Genomic DNA, 19824 nt, shown 5'->3' on the forward strand with positions numbered 1-19824 from the left:
TGTTAGCCATCTGAATGTCTTCTTCGGTGAAGTGTCTGTTCATATCCTGTGCCCATTTTTCTATTGGATTATTTAGCTTTATCTTGTTGTGGTGCTCAAGTATTTTATAAATTCTGGCTATAAGTCCCTTATCTGATATGTCATTACCAAATACTTTTTCCCAGTCTGTGGCTTCCCTTTTTACTCTGTTGGAGAAGTTTTTAGATGTGCATTGGGATTTGATTCTTAGGAGATCCCATTCATCTATTTTATCTTCTCCTGGTTTTAGGTTTTTCAGATACTTGGAAGACTGTTTATGTTGTAGATTAGGACTTCTAGCATTGTTCCTAGCTTTTCTTTAATGAAGCTTATAGTCCTTGGTTTTAGTCCTAGGTCCATGATCCACCTTGAGTTGGTTTTTGTATATGAAGTGAGGTGTGGATCTTGCTTGAGTCTTTTGCAGGTACTTTTCCCAATTTTGCCAACACCATTTGTTAAAAAGCTGTTGAGAAACTATCCACTTATATTTTAAATACTGGCAGGGCCACCCATGCTGGACAGGTTTCATTCATTAGGGCTTCCAGACTAAGACAGATAAAAGGCATGAAAATCTACTTTTAAAAAAGTAGCCAATGAAAACACTTTAGATCACACAAAATATTGATTGGTAGATTGATGGAAGGTGAATGCTCTAAATTGGAAGGCACTCAAAATGTATACTGGCCACAATAGTGGACTTGAACATACTATCAGAAATGGAAGACTGGGAAACATTTTGTTCTGTTGCACATAATGTTGCCATGAGATAGAGTTGACTTGACTATACCTAAAACAAGAAGCAGCTAGCTGATATAGACAAAGCATGTATTGATTTTAGGTGTATACTTATATAAAAATATGAATTTAAAAAATCATTGTAATTTGAACAATTATATTGTCTTATGATTTTCTAGGTTCTGTTCAAGTTGTAACATGGAATGAACAATATCAGAAGTTGACCACCAGCGATCAGAATGGGCTTATCATTGTGTGGATGTTATATAAAGGTATATTCAGAGACCTGATTTACTCTTGTACAAGTTGCAGTTTGGATCATACTATTTCAATAGGGAAATAATATCCTCTAAGTAAACTTTTTTTTCTAAGTAAACTCTTGGCCTACAAGAGTTCAAGTTCATTCTAGGCTCATAGTGCTGCTTTTTATTTACTGCTGCTTACTCTTCTTTTGCCTTTATTTCCTTTGAAATGTGACTCTGCATTGAAAGGAAATTGGATGTTTATTGTCTGTCTCCCAAATGAACTCAGACTCTTAAGTAGCAGAATAGTTTCTATATGAGATAGCTCTTCCTTCTCCACCCCAACCCAATTTTTTTAAGAATTTTTTCCTATGTGCTCAGTGATTCAGATTTGCTAAGAAGTTACTAGCACATTTATTAAGAAATCAAAGCAAGAATTCAGTATCTTTACTGTGCTAGTTAGCTTCCTTTTATAATTAGAGATTTTATCTCAGCTGTGACTGGTGGTGCACAGTCTGTGCTTTCCTCCCCTCCCTCTGCCCCAAGTAAGAGAATGCTAGAAAAGAATTCACATTGATACATCATGTTTCCCAGAAAGCAACTCATAATTCTCCTGAGGTTTGTGGCCCTCATCTACAAGTGTAAAGGATACTTCTGTTAGTGTGCACTATTTCAAAAAGGTTGAGAGTATACCTGTTGTTGCTGAGTTGATTGCAAGTCATAACAACTCTATGGGGCACAGAAGAGTCATCCCATAGGATTTCCAAGATTATAGATCTCTGTGGAAGCAGATTGTCTCATCTGTTTCCTATGGAACAGCTAGTTTGTTTGAGTCTCAGACTTTTTCGTTAGAAGCACCACATTTAACTGCTGTACTGCTCGAGTTCTGACTCAGGGTCTGTCATTAACAACAGGGGTGCATCCTATCTCCATACCATTTCATTATGTATGTGGAACAGATCTTTTGGGAGGCTAGACTTTATGAAGAGGAATGTGGCATCAGACTTGGAGGAAGACTCATCAACAAACAAGCTGTGATATGCAGATGATACAATCTTGCTTGTTAAAACTGAGGAGGACCTGAGGTGTTTTCTGCAGAAGGTCAAGGACTGCAGTCTTCAATATGGATTAAAACTTAACATCAAGAAAACAAAAATTCTCACCACGGGGCCAATTGGCAGCATCATGATAGATGGACAAGAGATTGAGATTGTTAACAAATTCAGCTTGCATGGTTCCACAATCAGCACCCTTGGCACCAGCAGTCAGGAAATCAAAAGACTAATTAAATTGGGGAAGAATCTGTTGTCAGGGACATCACCAGAGTACTGAAGAGCAATGATATCAGTCTGGAGACTAGGGTGCATCTGATCTAGGCCTTGATCTTCACAATTACTTGCTATGCATCAGAAAGCTGAGCAGTGACTAAGGACAGTAGAAGAAGAATGGATGCCTTTGAGTTGGGGTGCTGAAAAAAGAGTATTGAGCATACCGTGGACCTCTAAGAGAATAAACAAATCTGTTCTGGAAAGGGTGAAACCAGGCTACTACTTGGAGGCAAGAATTTAGAAGTTCTGTCTTACATGCTTTGGGTATGTTGCTGGGAGAAGGACATGAAGCTCAGAATTGTGCATGGACAGCACAAGAGAGGAAGACTCTTTGTGAGATGGATTGACTCAGTGACTGGGGTAATAGGGGTAGGTGTATTGGAGACAATGAGATTGGCTCAATGAAGGACAGGGTTCAGAGCTATTGTACAGATAGGATGTATATGAGTTGTAGACAGCTTGATGGGACATAACAATTTAAAAATATGCTGTAGTGCTTGAATAACATATATGTGTGTATATATATAAATATGCATATGTACACTTATATGTAATCTTTTATATATGTGTATTTAGAGGAAGAATGTGAAAGCACAGGAGTTTGGAGTAAATTTGATCTTTTTCCAAGGTAGAAAAAGATCACTTTCTTTAACAGTAAAGCTTTATTTTCATATAGGTTTCAAGACTTATCTCAGCTGCTTATATTTAACATAATGATAATTAACCATTGGAGAATTTATGGATATATGGCTTTTGTAGTTATTCTGCCTTTTCATAGTTATCCAAAGTATGTTGTCCCAATGGGAAAAGTTAAGCTTTGTGCAAAATCAGTTGTTTCATTTTTAGAAAAGCAAATAAATTTTTTATTTTTTTAATTGCTAGAAAGGAAGAAGGTTAGAGAAAAAAATGTGCTAGGCGTTCATTGTGTTTTCTGTGACAGTCTTTGGAGTAATCCTTAGTTCAGGCATAACGTTTTCATTTTTTTAAATGTTGGATTTGAGATTTTATAGTTTAATGCCTCAGTTTATAGAAAATGTCATTTGTCTCAGTATATTTTATGCAATGTTTTTGACTCTTTAAGTGCTATTTAATGGATGTACTGTGAAAACTTATATGTAGTGTTGTCTTTTTTTATTGGTTTTCTTATAAACAGGATCTTGGTATGAGGAAATGATCAATAATAGAAATAAATCAGTAGTTCGAAGTATGAGCTGGAATGCTGATGGACAGAAGATCTGCATTGTATATGAAGATGGGGCTGTGATTGTTGGCTCAGTGGATGGTAAGGCATTGCCTCTATATTAAGATCTGAATTTAGCTGATGCTTTTTATCTTTTTAGAGATTTAAGTAAATTACCATGTTAGTATTCTGATTTAAAAAAAACATGGAAAAGAAACCGTTGATGGCATTCAAGAATCTTCTTTTGGTTTTGACCATATGTTTTATTATATGCAAGGAAAAAAATATCTTTTTAAAAATTTCCTTTATGGTACTTAAAAGAAGTAAATTTTTTTTAATTGGTTTGCTTTCAAAATTCTGTTTACATTGCGTTTCATACTATTTTTCATTCACACTGTTTCATGATGCAATCATTCTCATGGATCACATATCATAAAATCACTTCCCATCAGAGATAAAGGGTCATCAGCTCAAGCAGCTTGTGTGTGTGTGTGTGTGTGTGTGTGTGTGTGTGTGTGTGTGGCTTTGTCTCACATCAGCCTTCCCTTTTACAGAGAGCGAGGAAAATTCCTCTGCTTGTAGCTCTGTGTCCCAAAGACTCTTACCCTGTTTGGTCCCTAAGATGGCCCTGCAGCTGTGGAACCAAGTATCCCCAGGTGGAGAGACCTATATCCCCAGGAAAGCTTCAGTCCCATCTCCCCACAAGCAATGGAGAGTGCTCACTCTTGGCATAGAGCCTCACCTCTCACCCCACCTTTTCTCCTGCAGCTTAGTGTCTTCCTTTGTTTCTGGTGTGGTGAGAGAATAGGGCTGCCAGCTCAAGCAGCTTGTGTTTTGAGGGTCTTAGATCAGCCCTTCCTCTTGCAGAGAGCTGAGAAAAGTCTTTGTTTGTAGTTATGTGTCCTAAAGTCTCTTGTCCTGTTTGGCTGGTCCAGGATTATTTTTAAATATTGCCTAATTACATAATTTATCCTTACAATTATTATACAAAAACAGAGCTTTTGGACACTGATACCTTTCATTGAAATTGAGGATGTGAGAGAAAGACTCCTTTTGAGAGAAGATTGCAGTTTTGGTTGCACTGATTTTGTTAGGCCATAGGACACCACCCAGAGTTAGATTGCTAAACTCAAGGCATGATTTTGGGAATTACTGCCCTAAGGATGTTAATTGAAATAAATTAAAAACTCAAAGACTGTTAGTGTCCTAAGGATGTTAATTAAAATAAATGAAAAACTCAAAGACCATTTGCGATGTAAGAACTAGACACATTTAAGGAATGGACAGGAGAAAAGAATTCCATAAAGGACACTAAAAAATTACCAGTCTTGGAGATGAAAGGGCTTATAGACTCATAGAAGCTAAAGTGTATGAAGAAGGACTCAGCTCATTGCTATAGGGCACAATTCATTGTCATTGAATTGCACCTGACTTGTAGCTGATCATCCAGTGAGATTCTAGGGTTATAAACCACATGGGGGGAAATTGTCCATCTTTCCTCCATGGAATTACCTGTGGATTTGAACCACCAGAGAGGCATGATCTTTGGCTTAGCAGCAAAGCTACCTTTAGATTATACTACCAAAGCTCCCTGTCAAGAAACAAAGAGGATGCAGAAGAAAAAAAATCAAAACATGTGCTTATTAAATTTAACAACAGACCATTATTATGAAAGTAATTTTTGTGGCCAGATTAGGATCAATTGAATTGAATACATGGTGAGGAAATGGAGTCTGCAGATACATATAACGCTTCAAGTTGGTTGGAAAAGAATGATAAAGATAGATGATAGCTAGTAGAGGAGATTAACTGACAAATGCTTTGTTTTCAGTTTTATTTATCATTTTATTTGAGGTAGTGCTTTTAAAGAGGCATAAATCAGGAAATTTAAATTCTAATAAGAAAGGGATGGTAGAGAAAAGTTGAAAGCAAAAGAGAGAAAAGGAATAATAAATAAAAGTCTTCGCAAAGCCAAGAAGAGATCAAATTAGAATATAGGTATATACAAGTTTCAAAACCTATACTTAGACCAGGAGGCATTTGTCAGAACAGAGCAAGGAATTTTTGCATGGTTCAGAGACAGTTAATCATATGGGAGGATATTGTCTATCCTTCTCCTGTGAAGCAGCTGGTTCCTTGAACTTCAGGCCATTAAGATTGCAGCATCTAGCCACTAGGCCACGGAATTTTGCATGGTTCAAAAGAGGAAAAGGAGTGCAACAGGATCCATCTTTTATTTATGCCATTTCAATCTATCTGCAGAACAGATCATTTGGGAGTCTAGGCTTTAAGAAGAGGAATATGGCATCAGAATTTGACGAAGACTCATGAACAGCAGGTGTTATGTAGATGACACAACCTTATTTGCTGAAACTGAGGAGGAAATGATATATTTGCTGCAGAAGAGTAATGATGGCAGTCTTTAATTTGGATTCAAGCTTAACATCGAGAAAAAAAAGATTCTCACCACTGGGTCATTTGGCAAAGAGCACCTTGATAGATGGAGAAGAGTTTTAAATCGTTGACAATTTCAGCTTACTTGGTTCCACAATCAATACTATGAGTACCAGCAGTCAAAAAAATCAATACGCAAATTGCATTAGGAATATCTGCTGTCAGGCACCTCTCTGCTGAAAAGCAGTAATGTTAATCTAGAGACTAAGATGCACCTGATTCAGGTCATGGTCTATGGAATTGGTATGCATCTGAGAGCTGGACAGTGAGTAAGGATGATAAAGAAGTGAAGCCTTTGAATTGTGGTGCTGGAAAAGAATATTGAACATACCATGGACTGCCAAGAGAACAAACAGGTTTGGTTTGTCTTGGAGAGGGTGGCTCCTTAGAGGCAAGGATTTTGAAGCCCTGTCTTACATACTTGGGGCATGTTGCCAGGAGGGACCAGTCCTTGGAGAAGGACATCATGCTTGGGAGAGTGGAGGAACAGTGCAAGAGAGGGCGACCCTGGATGAGATGGATTGACACAGTGACTAAGATAATAGGGTGAGGTATGTCAAAGACACTGAGACTGACTTCGGATAGGACAGGATTCAGCTGAGTCTAGGTGACTGAACAGCACATAACAACAACAACAACACATACAGGTTCTGCATGAGCACAATTAATTGTTTTGGAATTTCCATTCTTCACAATTTGGTAATTAATAATATCTTAATAAATGTTTATTGACCTAAAAAAACCCTGATGAATGCATGAGTGCTGTGACCATTGTAAGAATTGTTTTGGGAGAGAATACTTCATGACCTTAAAATTGTAATAATTTTGTTTTATCTTGTTTTGCTTTAGGGAATCGTATTTGGGGAAAAGATCTAAAGGGCATACAGCTATGCCATGTAGCATGGTCATCTGACAGTAAAGTCCTATTGTTTGGAATGGCAAATGGAGAAATACATGTTTATGATAATCAAGGAAATTTTATGGTAAGTATATACATATATTATTTAGTGTTACATAATTTTAAGTTATGATTTTATATGTTATATGTGTATATACACCTTTTTTATTATGATGGTTTATGTAATTAGGAAATATTAGTTTGGGAGTTTTTCTCTGGAGAGTTAAAAAATTTTTTTATTAAAAAAAACCCATAGTGGAGTGGACTTGGGGGGGAGAGATTATGTAATAATGATTGTATAAAAATGAAAAAATTTTTCTTTTACTTTTCAAAGAGAAGAGTGAATTGAGTGGGGAGGGGTGGGCAGGGAGAAAAGTGCAACAATGAATGAATGGAAATCCAAAGTCTCTGTAAACATTAAGTTTAAAAAATAAATTTAAAAAACAAACCAAAAAAACAAAAATAAACACTTCTTGGTTGATTCAAGGAAAATTAGTGGAACACACTAGACTATCAGTTTTTAATTCATATTTTTGGTAGGTGTGAAGGACATGATATCATTGTATTAAAGTAGAAGGTTAATGATTAAGATGATGTGAAGATTAATTTTTTAAGTGTTTTCTTGAATGTGTCTGAAGCTAAAGTTTACATGCAGATATCAAAGGCATTTTTGTAATGAGGATATAAAAAATAATGGGAGATTTAGAAGTAAAGGGAAAGTTTGAATGGAAATCCAAAATCTCTGTAAAGTTTCATTAAAATTAATAATAATAATAATAATAAAGAAAAAAAGAAGGCATAGTAGTTTAGTTTTTGGTAGCATAATCTCAAGAAAAATTCTTGTTTTGGGTAATTTAACTGGGATAGATATCTGACCTTATTGATTGGCAGTTTTGTTTTTGACAAGGGCTAGGACATTATATAAATCTACTCATTGGTAGAACTAATGATCACTAACTTGTGTATGACATGAAGCTGTTTTCAAATTACTGCCGTATACCTCATCTCGTTTTAGACTCATAAATATTCTAAGTTTTTCTTTAATCTTCCTTTAACAAATAGAGAAAACTGAAGTTCAGAAGCGTTTGTCCAGGTAAGCAACCTAGCAAATGATGGATCTTGCATTTGAAACCAAATTTTGAAATTATATTTTCAGTGATTTTTTACTACAAAATTCTATTCATATGATCTTTTTAAAGGTATATTAATAAGATTAATTTTATTTAGATAAAAATGAAATTGAACTGTTTGGTGAATGTCACTGGAGCAATCAGTATTGCTGGAATTCATTGGTACCATGGCACAGAAGGCTATGTGGAGCCAGACTGTCCTTGCCTTGCTATTTGTTTTGATAATGGGAGATGCCAGATAATGAGACATGAAAATGACCAAAGTAAGATTTTTTTTAAATAAATAAAGAATTAAATTTAAGTACTATCAAGTTCTCTAAAAGAAGTATTTTATGAGTAATAACTGTGTTTGGTTTTTTTTTTGGTTTTTTTTTTACTAGATCCTGTATTAATTGATACTAGCATGTACGTAGTAAGTATTCAGTGGAACCACATTGGCAGCGTCTTAGCTGTGGCAGGATCCCAGAAGGCAGTCACGCAGGATAAAGATAAAAACATTGTACAATTTTATACTCCATTTGGTGAGGTAAAAGTATTAAAGATTTTATCTCTTTTCTTTCTTTCCATTAAGTGTGGGATAAATATGGTAGGGGGAAAGAGAAGAAGAAATTATTAATATTTGTCACATTTTTCTTTAGAGATACTGTGATGTACATTGGTGGTGGACTGTTAAGTGTGTATCTTTGATTAATTACAAGTCTTCAGTTATATTTTGTTATGGGTTATATTTTATAATCTGTCAGTTTTAAAAGTAAGATATTAGCCTAAAGAAATCACTATGGAGTAGTGATTTAGAAAACTTAGTTTTTCTGATATCAGATTGGATTTTTAAAAAAATGTATTTGAGTATTAAATCTGTATCTGTCTATCAATCTATATAGCTTTGATTTGTTGTATAATAATAATACAACTGATTTTAATAATAGAGAGTAGTTGTGGTTTGGTAAGGTAAGGAGATTCACTGCCAAGTCAAAGCCATATAGTCTGAATCTTGTTGTTAGGTGTCGTTGAGTTGAGCACGACTCATAGCAACCTGATGAGCAAAAGATCTGACGTTGTTCTATCCTGTGCCATCCCCACACTTCCTGACACACGAGATCCCGTTGCAGTAGTGACCATGTCAGTCCACCTGGTTGAGGGTCTTTCTATCCTTCACTGACTCTTCCCAACATCATATCCCTCTCCAAGGAGTAGACCCTTCTAGCAACATGCCCAAGGTATGGGAGGTGAAACTTCATCATTCTTGTCTCCAAAGAGCATGCCAGCTGCATCACCTCTAAGACATATCTGTTTGTTCTCTTAGCTGTCCATGGGATGTTCAGTGCTCTTCTCTAATATCACAGTGCAAAGGTGTCAATTCTTTTTCTGTAGTCCTTATTCATTGTCCAGCTCTCGGATGCATACCTAGTAATTGGAAAAAATACGGCCTGAATCAGACCTACCTTGATCCTCAAACTGACATCACTAATAATTTGGAAAGGTCCCTAACTGCAGATTTTCCCAATGCAATGCATATCCTTATTTCCTGACTGCTCATACCCAGGGTGATAATTGTGGATCCAAGCAAGATGAAGCTGTTGACAGTTTTAATCTCCTCTATCCAACATGACCCTGCCTATTGGTCCAGTGGTAGGAATCTTTATTTTCCTGACATTGAGATAAAATCCATATCAAAGGCTGTATTCCTACTTCTAGAACCAAAGAGGAAGACATTTAAGAGTTTTTACCAAATTTTGCCATCTGAAATTCACCAAACATGCCATCAGGATGTGTTAATGATAATTGGTTACTGGAATGCAAACGTAGGAAACAGTAAAGAAGGAATAGTAGTTGGAAAATATGGGCTTGGTGACAGAAATGAACCTGGAAATTCAATTTTGTATTTATAATGATTTATTCGTTGCAAATACTTTTTCTGAAAGTCACAAAAAGATGACTTAACTAACGCATGGATTTCACCTGATGGGTGGCATAGAAATCAAATTGACTATGTTGTGGAAGAAATCACTGGAGAAGCTCAATATTGGCAGTCAAAACTAGGGCATACTGTGGGTCAGGTCATCAGTTACTCATATGCAAGTTCAAATTGAAGTTGCAGAGAATGAAAATAAGTACACAGGAACAAAGATAGGATCTTGAATCAATTCCATCTGAATTTCATGATCATCTTAAGAATGGATTTGAGGTAATGAAGACCAATGATAGAAGACCGGAAAAGTTGTGGGATGATATCAAGGCTATCATACATGAAGAAAGCAAAAGGTCATTACAAAAACAGAGGAGAAAGAAAAAAAACAAAATGGATGTCAGAAGAGACTAAAGATTGCACTGGAGTGTTGAGAAGCTAAATCAAAAGGAAAAATGTTGAAGTAAAAGACCTGAACAGACAATTTCAAAGGGCAGCTCGGGATGTCAAAGCAAAATATTATAATGGAATGTGCAGAGAGCTAGAATTAGAGAATAAAAAGGGAAGAACTCGCTCTACTTTCTCAAGCTGAAAGGACTGAAAAAGCAAGTTTAAGCCTCATGTTGCAATATTGAAAGATGCTATGGGCATTATTGAATGACCCAGAAAGCATCAAAAGAAGGTGGAGAGAATACACAGAGTCACTGTACCAGAAAAAATTGATTAACACTGAAAAATTTCAGGAACTACCTTATAAACGGGAGCCAAAGTTAATGAAGGAATTTTAATCTACCAGTAGCTTTATAGGAGAAAGATGGGTAATCTCCTCCTGTGTGATTTACTGCCTGTGAAAACTCGCTGGAGGGTCAGCTATGGGTTGATTCTAAATTGATGGTACATAACAACATCATCTTACTAATTAATATTGGGTGATATTGTTGTTGTTGTCATGTGCTATCGAGTCACCTGCTACTCATAGTGGTCCTATGTACAACAGCCATAAACCCTTCTGTATCCTGTGCCAATCTTACTGTTTCTGATACACCTACCCTCATTACCCTAGTCACTGAATCAATCCATCTCATTGAGGGTCTTCCTTTCCTCCACCATCCCTCTACCCTCCCAAGCATGACGTCCCTCTCCAAGGACTGGTACCTCCTTGCAACATGTACAAAGTATGTCAGACTTCAGAATCTTTCCCTCCAAGGAGCAGACTGTTTTAACCCTCTCTAGGATGAACCTGTTTGTTTCTTAGCAGTCCATGGTATATTCAATACTCTTCTTCAACACTACAACTCAAAGGCATACATTCTCCTTCTATCACACCCAGTCACTGTTGAGCTTTTTGGTACATAGTAAGTGATTGCAAAGATCATGGCCTGTGTCAGGCACACCTTAGTCTCCAGACTGACATCATTGCTCTTCAGTATTTTAGAGAAGTCTCTAACAGCAGACGTTCCCATCGCAATACATCTTTTAATTTTCTGGCTGCAGCCAAGAGTGTTGATTGTGGAACCAAGTAAACTGAAGCTGTGAGCAATCCCAATCTCTTCACCACCCATTCTGATGCTGCCAATCAGTCCAGTGGTGAGAATCTTTGTTTTCTTGATATTGAGCCTCAATCCATACTGAAGGCTCCAGTCCCTGACTTTCCACAGCAAGTGCTTCAGGTCTTCCTCTGTTTCAGCAAGTAGGGTTATGTCATCTGCATAATGCAGATTGTTGATGAGTCTTCCTCCAATTCTGATGCCGCATTTCTCCTCATAGGACCCAGCCTCCTGGATAATCTGTTCTGCATATAGATTGAAAAGGTATGGAGATAGGACACATCCCTGGGATACGCCCTTCCCAAATTTGAAGCATGCAGTGTTTCCTTGCTCTGTTCTGATGACTGCCACCTGGTCCAAGGATAGTTTTCATGTTTCTATAAATGCATAAATTTCCTTCAGTTGCTTTATTAGTAAATTAAATTTTTAAGATAATTTCTTTCAAATAGCATTGAAAGTATCAAGTAGAAGAACAGATGTTGAATTTTAAAAGTTGTAGAAAATTAGCATTTGGGCGTGCCAGGCTGGTAAGACACTGAAAGGTCAAGCTCTGCCTAGGATCTTGGGATATTTAATATCAGCTGAATCCAGCCTCTGGCTTCTTGAAGCAAGGTAGATTTGAGGGCTCCAGGCACTTGTAGTGGTTTCTTGGGCCCATGAGGGGTTTGGCAGAGCAGACTTACCAGATGAACTGGGGGTCTGGGGCAAGGAGTTTGCCAGCATTTGGGCATGCCGGGCTGGTAAGACACTGTAGGGCCCTCGGGCCTACAGCCCTCTGGCCTGTCTTTCATTGTTTTTGTTCAGACATTCCTCTAGGTTGTATAGCCCTGGTGTACAAGTTGCCGTACAGCGGTCATTTGTGGTTGCTGTGATGCTGAACACTGTGACACTAATGTGTCAAATGCGTTAATGGTTGGTTACCCAATGTGGACAGTGTTTGGAGCTCCCCGATTAAAACAAGCTTGGAAGCAGGAGAGACATCCACTTCCATAATAGCTTGCCTCCAGAAACCCTATGAACCTGGAGAGAGGATGAAAGGTACCCAGGCATCAAGGACTCTCCTTCATAGGGTTGCTGTGAGTCACCTGTGACTTGACGGCACTTAACAACAACAACAACAACAATAACTAACATGTTTAGTTTAACCCATTTTGTTTTCTAACTCTGGACTGTGTGCAGGCCTTTTGGATATTCTGTAGGTTTTTATAGTTGTGATATATTTTGGACGTGTTGCCAGGCAGGATCAGTCCTTTTAGAGGGACGTTACGCTTGGGAGGGTGGAGGGATGGTGCAGGAGAGAAAGACCCTTGATGAGATGGATTGATTCAGTTACTGGGATAATGGGGGTAGGTGTGTTGGAGACAATAAGATTGGCATGAGATAGAGCAGTATGTAGGGCTGTTGTGCATGGGGTCTCTATGAATCCCAGGTGACTTGATGGCACATAACAACCATAAACTACAATAATATGTATTTTTTAGTTGTAATAAAACATTTACCAGTTATTTTATTATTATAGTGAATATTTTCTTCTCCTGGTGGGGCATAATTTCTTTAAGAGTTGTTGTAAAACAACTCTGAAGCCTGCCTTAGATAGTCTCACTGACTCCAACACATCTACCCTCATTGCCCCAGTTATAGTGTCAATCCATCAGGTATTATATGATGTTGAATCAGTACCTCTAAGATACATATTAGTATGCACTATAAAGAGTACTTGTTCCTAATTGGACTACCTCACCCCCAAAATTGAAACTTTTTGTTGTTTTTGTTCATTTTCATTGCTAGAGTCAGAAGATCAAAAGGAACAAAAATGCTTGGCATTTCTTAAACTGAAGGAACTTAAGAACAAATTCAAGCCTAGAGTTGTAATACTTAGGATGCTCTGGACAGAATATTAAATGATCTAGGAAGTGTTAAAAGAAGATGGAAGGAGTATACAGAGTCATTGTACCAAAAAGAATTGGCTGACACAGAAGAATTTCAAGAAACAACATATGATCAAGAGGCAATGGTGATGAAGGAGGAAGTGCAGGATGCTCTGAAGGACTTGGCAAAAAGTAAAGCTCAGAAATTGATGGAACACCAACTGATGGAATACCAATTGACGTATTTCAACAAACAGATGCTGCCTTGGATGTGCTCACCAGCTTGTGCCAAGATATCTGGAGGACAACTACCTGGCTAACTGACTGGAAGAGATCCATATTTATTTCCATTCCAAACAAAGGCGACCTGACAGATTGTGAAAATTATCAAACAATATCACTAATAACACATACAGGCAAAATCCTGCTGAAGATTATCCAGAAATGACTGAAAGAGCACATTGACAGAGAACTACCAGAAATACAAGCTGGGTTTAGAAGAGATCATGGCACTAGAGACATTATTGCCAGTGTCAGATAGATCTTGGCAGAATGTATACAGTACCAGAGGAATGTTTATCTATATTTCATTGGCTGTTCAAAGATATTTGACTGTGGATTACAACAAATTGTGGCTAACCTTGAGAATGGGAATCCCAGAACACTTGATTGTGCTTATGCGAAACCTCCACTTGGACCAAGAAGCAGTCCCCAGAACAGAGCAAGGAAACACTGCATGGTTCAAGATCAGGAAGGAAGTGCATCAGGGATGCATCTTGTCTCCATACCTTTTCCATCTATATGCAGAACCTATCATTTGGGAAGCTCGGCTTTGTGAAGAGGAGTGTGGTATCAGGATTGAAGGAACTCTCATCAACAGCCTATATTATACAGATGGCACAACCTTGCTTGTTGAAACTGAGGAGGACCTGAAGTGCTTGTGGCAGGAGATCAAGGACTGTAGTCTTCAATATGGATTGAAGCTCAACATCAAGAAGACAAAGATTCTCACCCTTGGGCCAGTTGACAGATGGGGAGGAGATTGAAGTTGTTAACAATTACAGCTTGCTTGATTCCACAATCAATACTCTTCTCATCAATAGTCAGGAAATCAAAAGATGAATTGCACTGGGAAAATCTGCTGTCAGGAACCTCTCCAGAGTACTAAAAAGCAGTGATGTCATTCTAGGGACTCAGGTGTATCCGATCCAGGCCATGGTCTTTGCAGTTGCTTGCTATGTATCAGAGAGCTGGACAATGATTAAGGATGACTGCAGAAGAATCGATGCCATTGAGTTGTGGTGCTGGAGAAGAGGCTTGAACATACCATAGACACCCAAGAAAACAAATAGATCTGTCTTTGAGAGGGTGAAAACAAGTTTCTCCTTGGAGGCTAGGATTTTGAAGCTCTTTCTCACATACTATGTGCATATTGGCCAGGAGAGACTGACATAATGCTCGGAAGGGTGGAGGAGAGGAAGACCCAGGATGAAATGAATTGATAGAATAACTAGGGCAATATGTTGGAATAAGTGAAACTGGCTCAGGACAGGGTAGGCTTCAGAGCTGCTGTACATAGGGTCACTATGGGTTTCAGGTGACTCGAAAGCACATAACAACAATAAGAGTCATTGAGTTGGAACTGATCCATAGCTACCATTTAGCAGGTTTTCAGAACCAGGCAATAGCAAGGGAAGAGATTACCCATCCTTCTCCTGTGGAGCAGCTGGTGGATTCAAACCCTGCCTGAACCCTGCCTTTGGGATTGCAGCAGAGCTTCTTAGAATTTCTATTTTACCATTTTAATTATTTTTTTCTAGGAACTGCCAAACAAGGTTTTCCACAGTGCTGTACCATTTTATATTCTCACCAGCAGTGTATAATAGTTCCAGTCTCACCAACATTTGCTGTTTGCTCTCCTTTTAAACTTTGTTATTGCTCTGGAGTGAGATGGTATTTTTATTGTTCTTTTGATTTGTATCTCTCTAATTACTGGTGATTTTGAGCATTTTCTCTTGTTTTGTTGGCCCTCAGAATGTCTTCCTTGGTGAAGGGTTTTCTGTCCATTTTATAACTGGACCATTAGTCTTTTTCTTGTTGCAGCACGGTGGTATTCTATAAATTTTAGTTGTGAGTCTCTTGTCAGAAATGTCATTGTCAAATATTTTTTCTCAGCCTGTAGGCTTTTTTTCTCACCATACTGGAAAGGTTTTTTTGATGCATACCAGGATTTAATTTGTAGAAGTCCTGTTTGTTGATTTTATCCTCTCTTGGTTGTACATTTTGGCTATATTTGAAAGATTCATGCTTTCATATATAGAGTAGGGCTTCTAAATTTGTTCCTGTTATTTTTCCTTTTATTATCTTTATGGTTTTGGGATTTTGCATAATGTTTTATTTATTCATCATAGTTATTTTTATTTTTAAGTATTTTTACTTTTCCTCCAAGTAGAAAAACATACATTCTAAAGCCTATTTACTTTATCATGTAAAACAATGTGTTTGCATGAATTAAAACCCAAGTGGTTTTATACTATTGGCAATTGAAAATATCTAGCATAATTTCTTAGGTCATAATGTTGTTGTTATGTGCTGTCGAGTCGTTTGCAACTTATAGTGACCCTATGTACAACAGCTCTAAACCGTGCTCTATCCTGTGCCAATCTCATTGCCTCTGACACACCCATCCCAAGTACCCCAGTCACTGAGTCAATCCGCCTCATAGAGGGTCTTCCCCTCCTGTGCTGTCCCTCTACTCTACCCAGCGTGATGTCCCTCTCTAAAGACCTGTCTCTCCTTACAACATGTCCAAAGTATGTCAGATGAAGCCCCAGAAACCTTGCCTCCAAGGAGCAGCCTGGTTTAATCCTCTCTACGATGAATCTGTTTGTTTTCTTGGCAGTCCATGGTACATTCAATACTCTTCTCCAGCACCACAGCTCAAAGGCGTCAATTCTCCTCCTATCCTCCCTAGTCATTGTCCAACTCTCTGATACATAACAAGTGATTGCAAAAACCATGGCCTGTATCAGGCGGACCTTAGTCTCCAGAGAGACACTGTTGCTCTTGAGTATTTTGGAGAGGTCCCTAACCGCAGACTTTCCCATCCCAATACGTTTTTTGATTTCCTGGCTACTGGTGCCAAGAGTGTTGACCGTGGAGCCGAGCAAATATATTAAATGAATAAAAACAATGATTTATTTTTTAACTTTTGCTGTTTAGATATGGAGAATAACTTAGAGGAAAATTAGATGAAACTTTCAATTTAAAGAAAACTTTAAGGAAGAATTTACATTTCATTCTGAGACTGAGGACTTTGGGATTTTGCACTGTGGTCTTAGTTATGGTATCAGATCATTGAGAACGTGGTGTCTGCAGTTAGAATGACTTGACTTTTGAATTCTGCAGTGTAGTTCAGTCTTAGAAGAGTTGTTTAAACTCCAAGTCTTAGGCTACCTAGTTTCTGAGGTAAAATTAATGTCTCAAAGTGGTCTTAAAAAATTTAAATGTAATAACAATGAGAAAAGCCCATCACAGTATTTGGCACATAGTAAATGCTAGGCCTGGTGGTGCAGTGGTTAAACACTCAGTTGCTAATAAAAAACTTAAAAACTTTTCCACTCATGTGACAAAGATGTGGCAGTCTGCTTTCACAAGGATCAGTTACAGCCTTGGAAACCCTATGGGGCAATTTTACTCAGTCCTATAGGGTCACCAATTATTGGACGATGCTTGTTACTGATTTTCCTCATTTCAACTGAATGACAATCTCGGCTCTGCCACTACAGTACAATAACATCCTCTTTGTTTAGTGTTCATAGGGTTTTCAAAAGCCTTTGATTTAGGGAGTAGATGACTCATCCTGCTTCCTGGTCTTAATCAGGGAGCTTCACCAAAACCTGTCCACAATGGGAAACCCTTTTGGAATTTGACACATTAGTGGCAAAGATTTCAGTGTCACAGCAACGTCATGTAATCACAATACAGAAAATTGACAGACAAGTGCTGCACCACTTATAACGCCATTCTTTATAATCTGCAGTTAGGGACCTTTGCACATTATTGAGGAGTAGTGATGTCAGTTTGAGGACTAAGGTGCATCTGGTTTACGCCATGGTCATTGTGATTACTAGCTATGAATCTGAGACCAGGACAATGAATAAGGATGACAGAAAAAGAATGATGCCTTTGAGCTGTGGTGTTGGAGAAGAGCACTGATCATTCCATGGACAGCCAAGAAAACGAATAGATATGTTTTGGAGAGTGTGCAGCCACAGTGCTCTTTGGGGACAAGAATGATGAGGCTTCGCCTGACATACTTTGGCCATATTGGTAGGAGGTGCTGTTCCTTGGAGAGGGACATGATGTTGGGAAGGATGGAAGATTGGCAAAGGGGTAGAAGACCCTCTAACAGGAGGATTGATAAGGTGACTGCTGCAATGGGTTCTTGTGTGTCAGGAAGTTTGAGGATGGTGCAGGATGAAGCTGTTTTCAGATCTTTTGTTCATAGGGTTGCTGTGAGTCCTACTTGACTTGATGGCACCTAACAACAACAACAGCACAGGGTCACTAGGAATCAGAATTACTCCATAGAAACAGGTTTGGAGTTTTTTTGTAAATGTTTATTAACATTTGAGTTTTCTTTTCTTGATTTGGTCACACCTTTCATTATAGCACCATTTTGAAGGTGGTCCTATTTTCTTCTTATCTGGGATGTGTCAAAACCAAGAATACTTTCCTCAGAGTGTACTTGTTCCCAGTTGAACCACCTCACCCCCAAGATGAAAACTTTTTGTAACAACATTGTTACATTGTTGTTCATTCCCATCTCTTTCTCTGGTCAAATGTTTAAAACCTTAAATTTGACTTTAGAACTTATTCAGAGTAAGGGAAAAAAAGGGATATCAGTATATATTATTAAAATTCTGGGACTATATGTTTTATAAAATAAGTGTAGGTGAAAATTGTCTTTTTCTGAATACATTAAAATATTCTTGCATTAATTAATTCAGAAATAAGAATATTAGAATGTGAAGAAATTAATTTGAGTCCAGGATACATTTATTTACTTAGGAGCTTTGTTGGCCTAGGGGATAGAAAGTGATGCTACCAAGCCAAAGGTGGGCAAATTTAATCTGCGGCCCTCAAGTCTGGTTTTAATTGTTTTTGCTCAAACATTCTTCTAAGTGGTATAGCACTGGTGGTTGCTGTGATGTTAAACACTGTGACACTGATGTGTCAAATGTGATAATGGTTACTCATGGTGGACAGTGTTTGGTGGAGCTCCCGGATTAAAACAAGCTTTCTGAAATAGCTTGCCTCTGGAACCTCTGTGAACTTGGAGAAATGACGGAAGTTATACAAGTGTTCAGGTCTTTCGTTCATAGGATTGCTATGAGTTGTCTGTGAATTGACAGCACTTAACAACAACAAAAACATATTCCAACAAATTGCTTACAAAATAGGGAAATAAATGTGATAATGATAAAATTAGTACATTCAAGCAGTTTACTGGCTTAATTCTCTAAAACCGTCCAGGGTGAGAAGAAGGCAGGACACATTAAAGAAGAAATATTTCAATTTTATCTTGAAGGATGAGTAAGATGATTTAAGAGGACAAGGGGTAGTAAAGATAGGGAAGACGTGAAGGAAAGGAGAGGAGATTTCAGGCAAAAAAATATTATTAAATGGATTAAAAGTATGGATGAACCAGTGGTTCCTTATCATTAATTGTGGTTAAATATTAGAACATTAATCCAAAGAATGTAATTTAGGACAATATAGAAAAGAGTATGTTTGCTATTTTATGATGGTTTGGGTTTTTATATGTTGTTGTATACTCTGGAATCAGATCTGACTGGCACAGGAGGAGATTGCCCCTCCTTCTCCTGCAGAGCATCTGATGGATTCAAACTGCGTGCCTTCAGGATTGCAGCTGTTTGCTATTTTAAAGAACATTATGTGTGGTTATTAAATGATTACTGTCATGCATTCTGAAACAACAGGGTAGGATAAAATCAGATTGTGTTCTAGGAGGTGATTGTGGAGTGAATTGATAGAGTAGATTATAGAGACATCAGAGTAGAGATTGAATTTGGGTGTAGGAGAAAGGAATGAGGCAAGAGGTGAAATGACAGAATTGCAATTGAAAGGGTGTTAAAATAGTTCTGTTAAGAAATGAGGCTGCTGTGGTTGAAGATAGAAAGAAATCAGAGCGATGGAAGTTGGTGACATGTTCCTTATGAGAAATGAAAGAGACAAGATTTCAGGCTTGTTTGTTAACATAATATTTCATTGGTTCCAGGAAGCTTAATTGGGAGTGAGTGCTAATATTTTATTACATCTAAAATTGATATGCCTCTAATACTCAAATTTTTTGTGTTTTAATTAGCAATACGATTTTTCCTTCCTTAGTTATTCATAAAAATAAAGGTGCACATTTAAATTCATGACATTTTTAGATTTGATGTAATTTGGTCTTAAACTCTTTGGATATAGTTTGTAAATGTCTTCTATCA

At 37.7% G+C, this 19824-nt stretch overlaps 1 protein-coding gene across 2 annotated transcripts in view; it reads left to right on the forward strand.

Moving 5' to 3' along the window:
- Positions 1-19824, forward strand: part of WDR35 (WD repeat domain 35) — a 114632-nt gene that overhangs the window by 22586 nt on the left and 72222 nt on the right. For both annotated transcript variants that reach the window (XM_006880655.1, XM_006880656.1), the window contains exons 5-9: positions 933-1025; positions 3477-3605; positions 6807-6940; positions 8083-8248; positions 8366-8511. In XM_006880655.1, coding sequence (XP_006880717.1) covers positions 933-1025; positions 3477-3605; positions 6807-6940; positions 8083-8248; positions 8366-8511 — 668 coding nt within the window. The remainder of the gene's footprint in view (positions 1-932; positions 1026-3476; positions 3606-6806; positions 6941-8082; positions 8249-8365; positions 8512-19824) is intronic.

Source organism: Elephantulus edwardii, unplaced genomic scaffold (assembly GCF_000299155.1).
Source record: "Elephantulus edwardii isolate Elephantulus edwardi_28Jun2011 unplaced genomic scaffold, EleEdw1.0 scaffold00009, whole genome shotgun sequence".
In the NCBI taxonomy this organism is placed as follows: domain Eukaryota; kingdom Metazoa; phylum Chordata; class Mammalia; order Macroscelidea; family Macroscelididae; genus Elephantulus; species Elephantulus edwardii.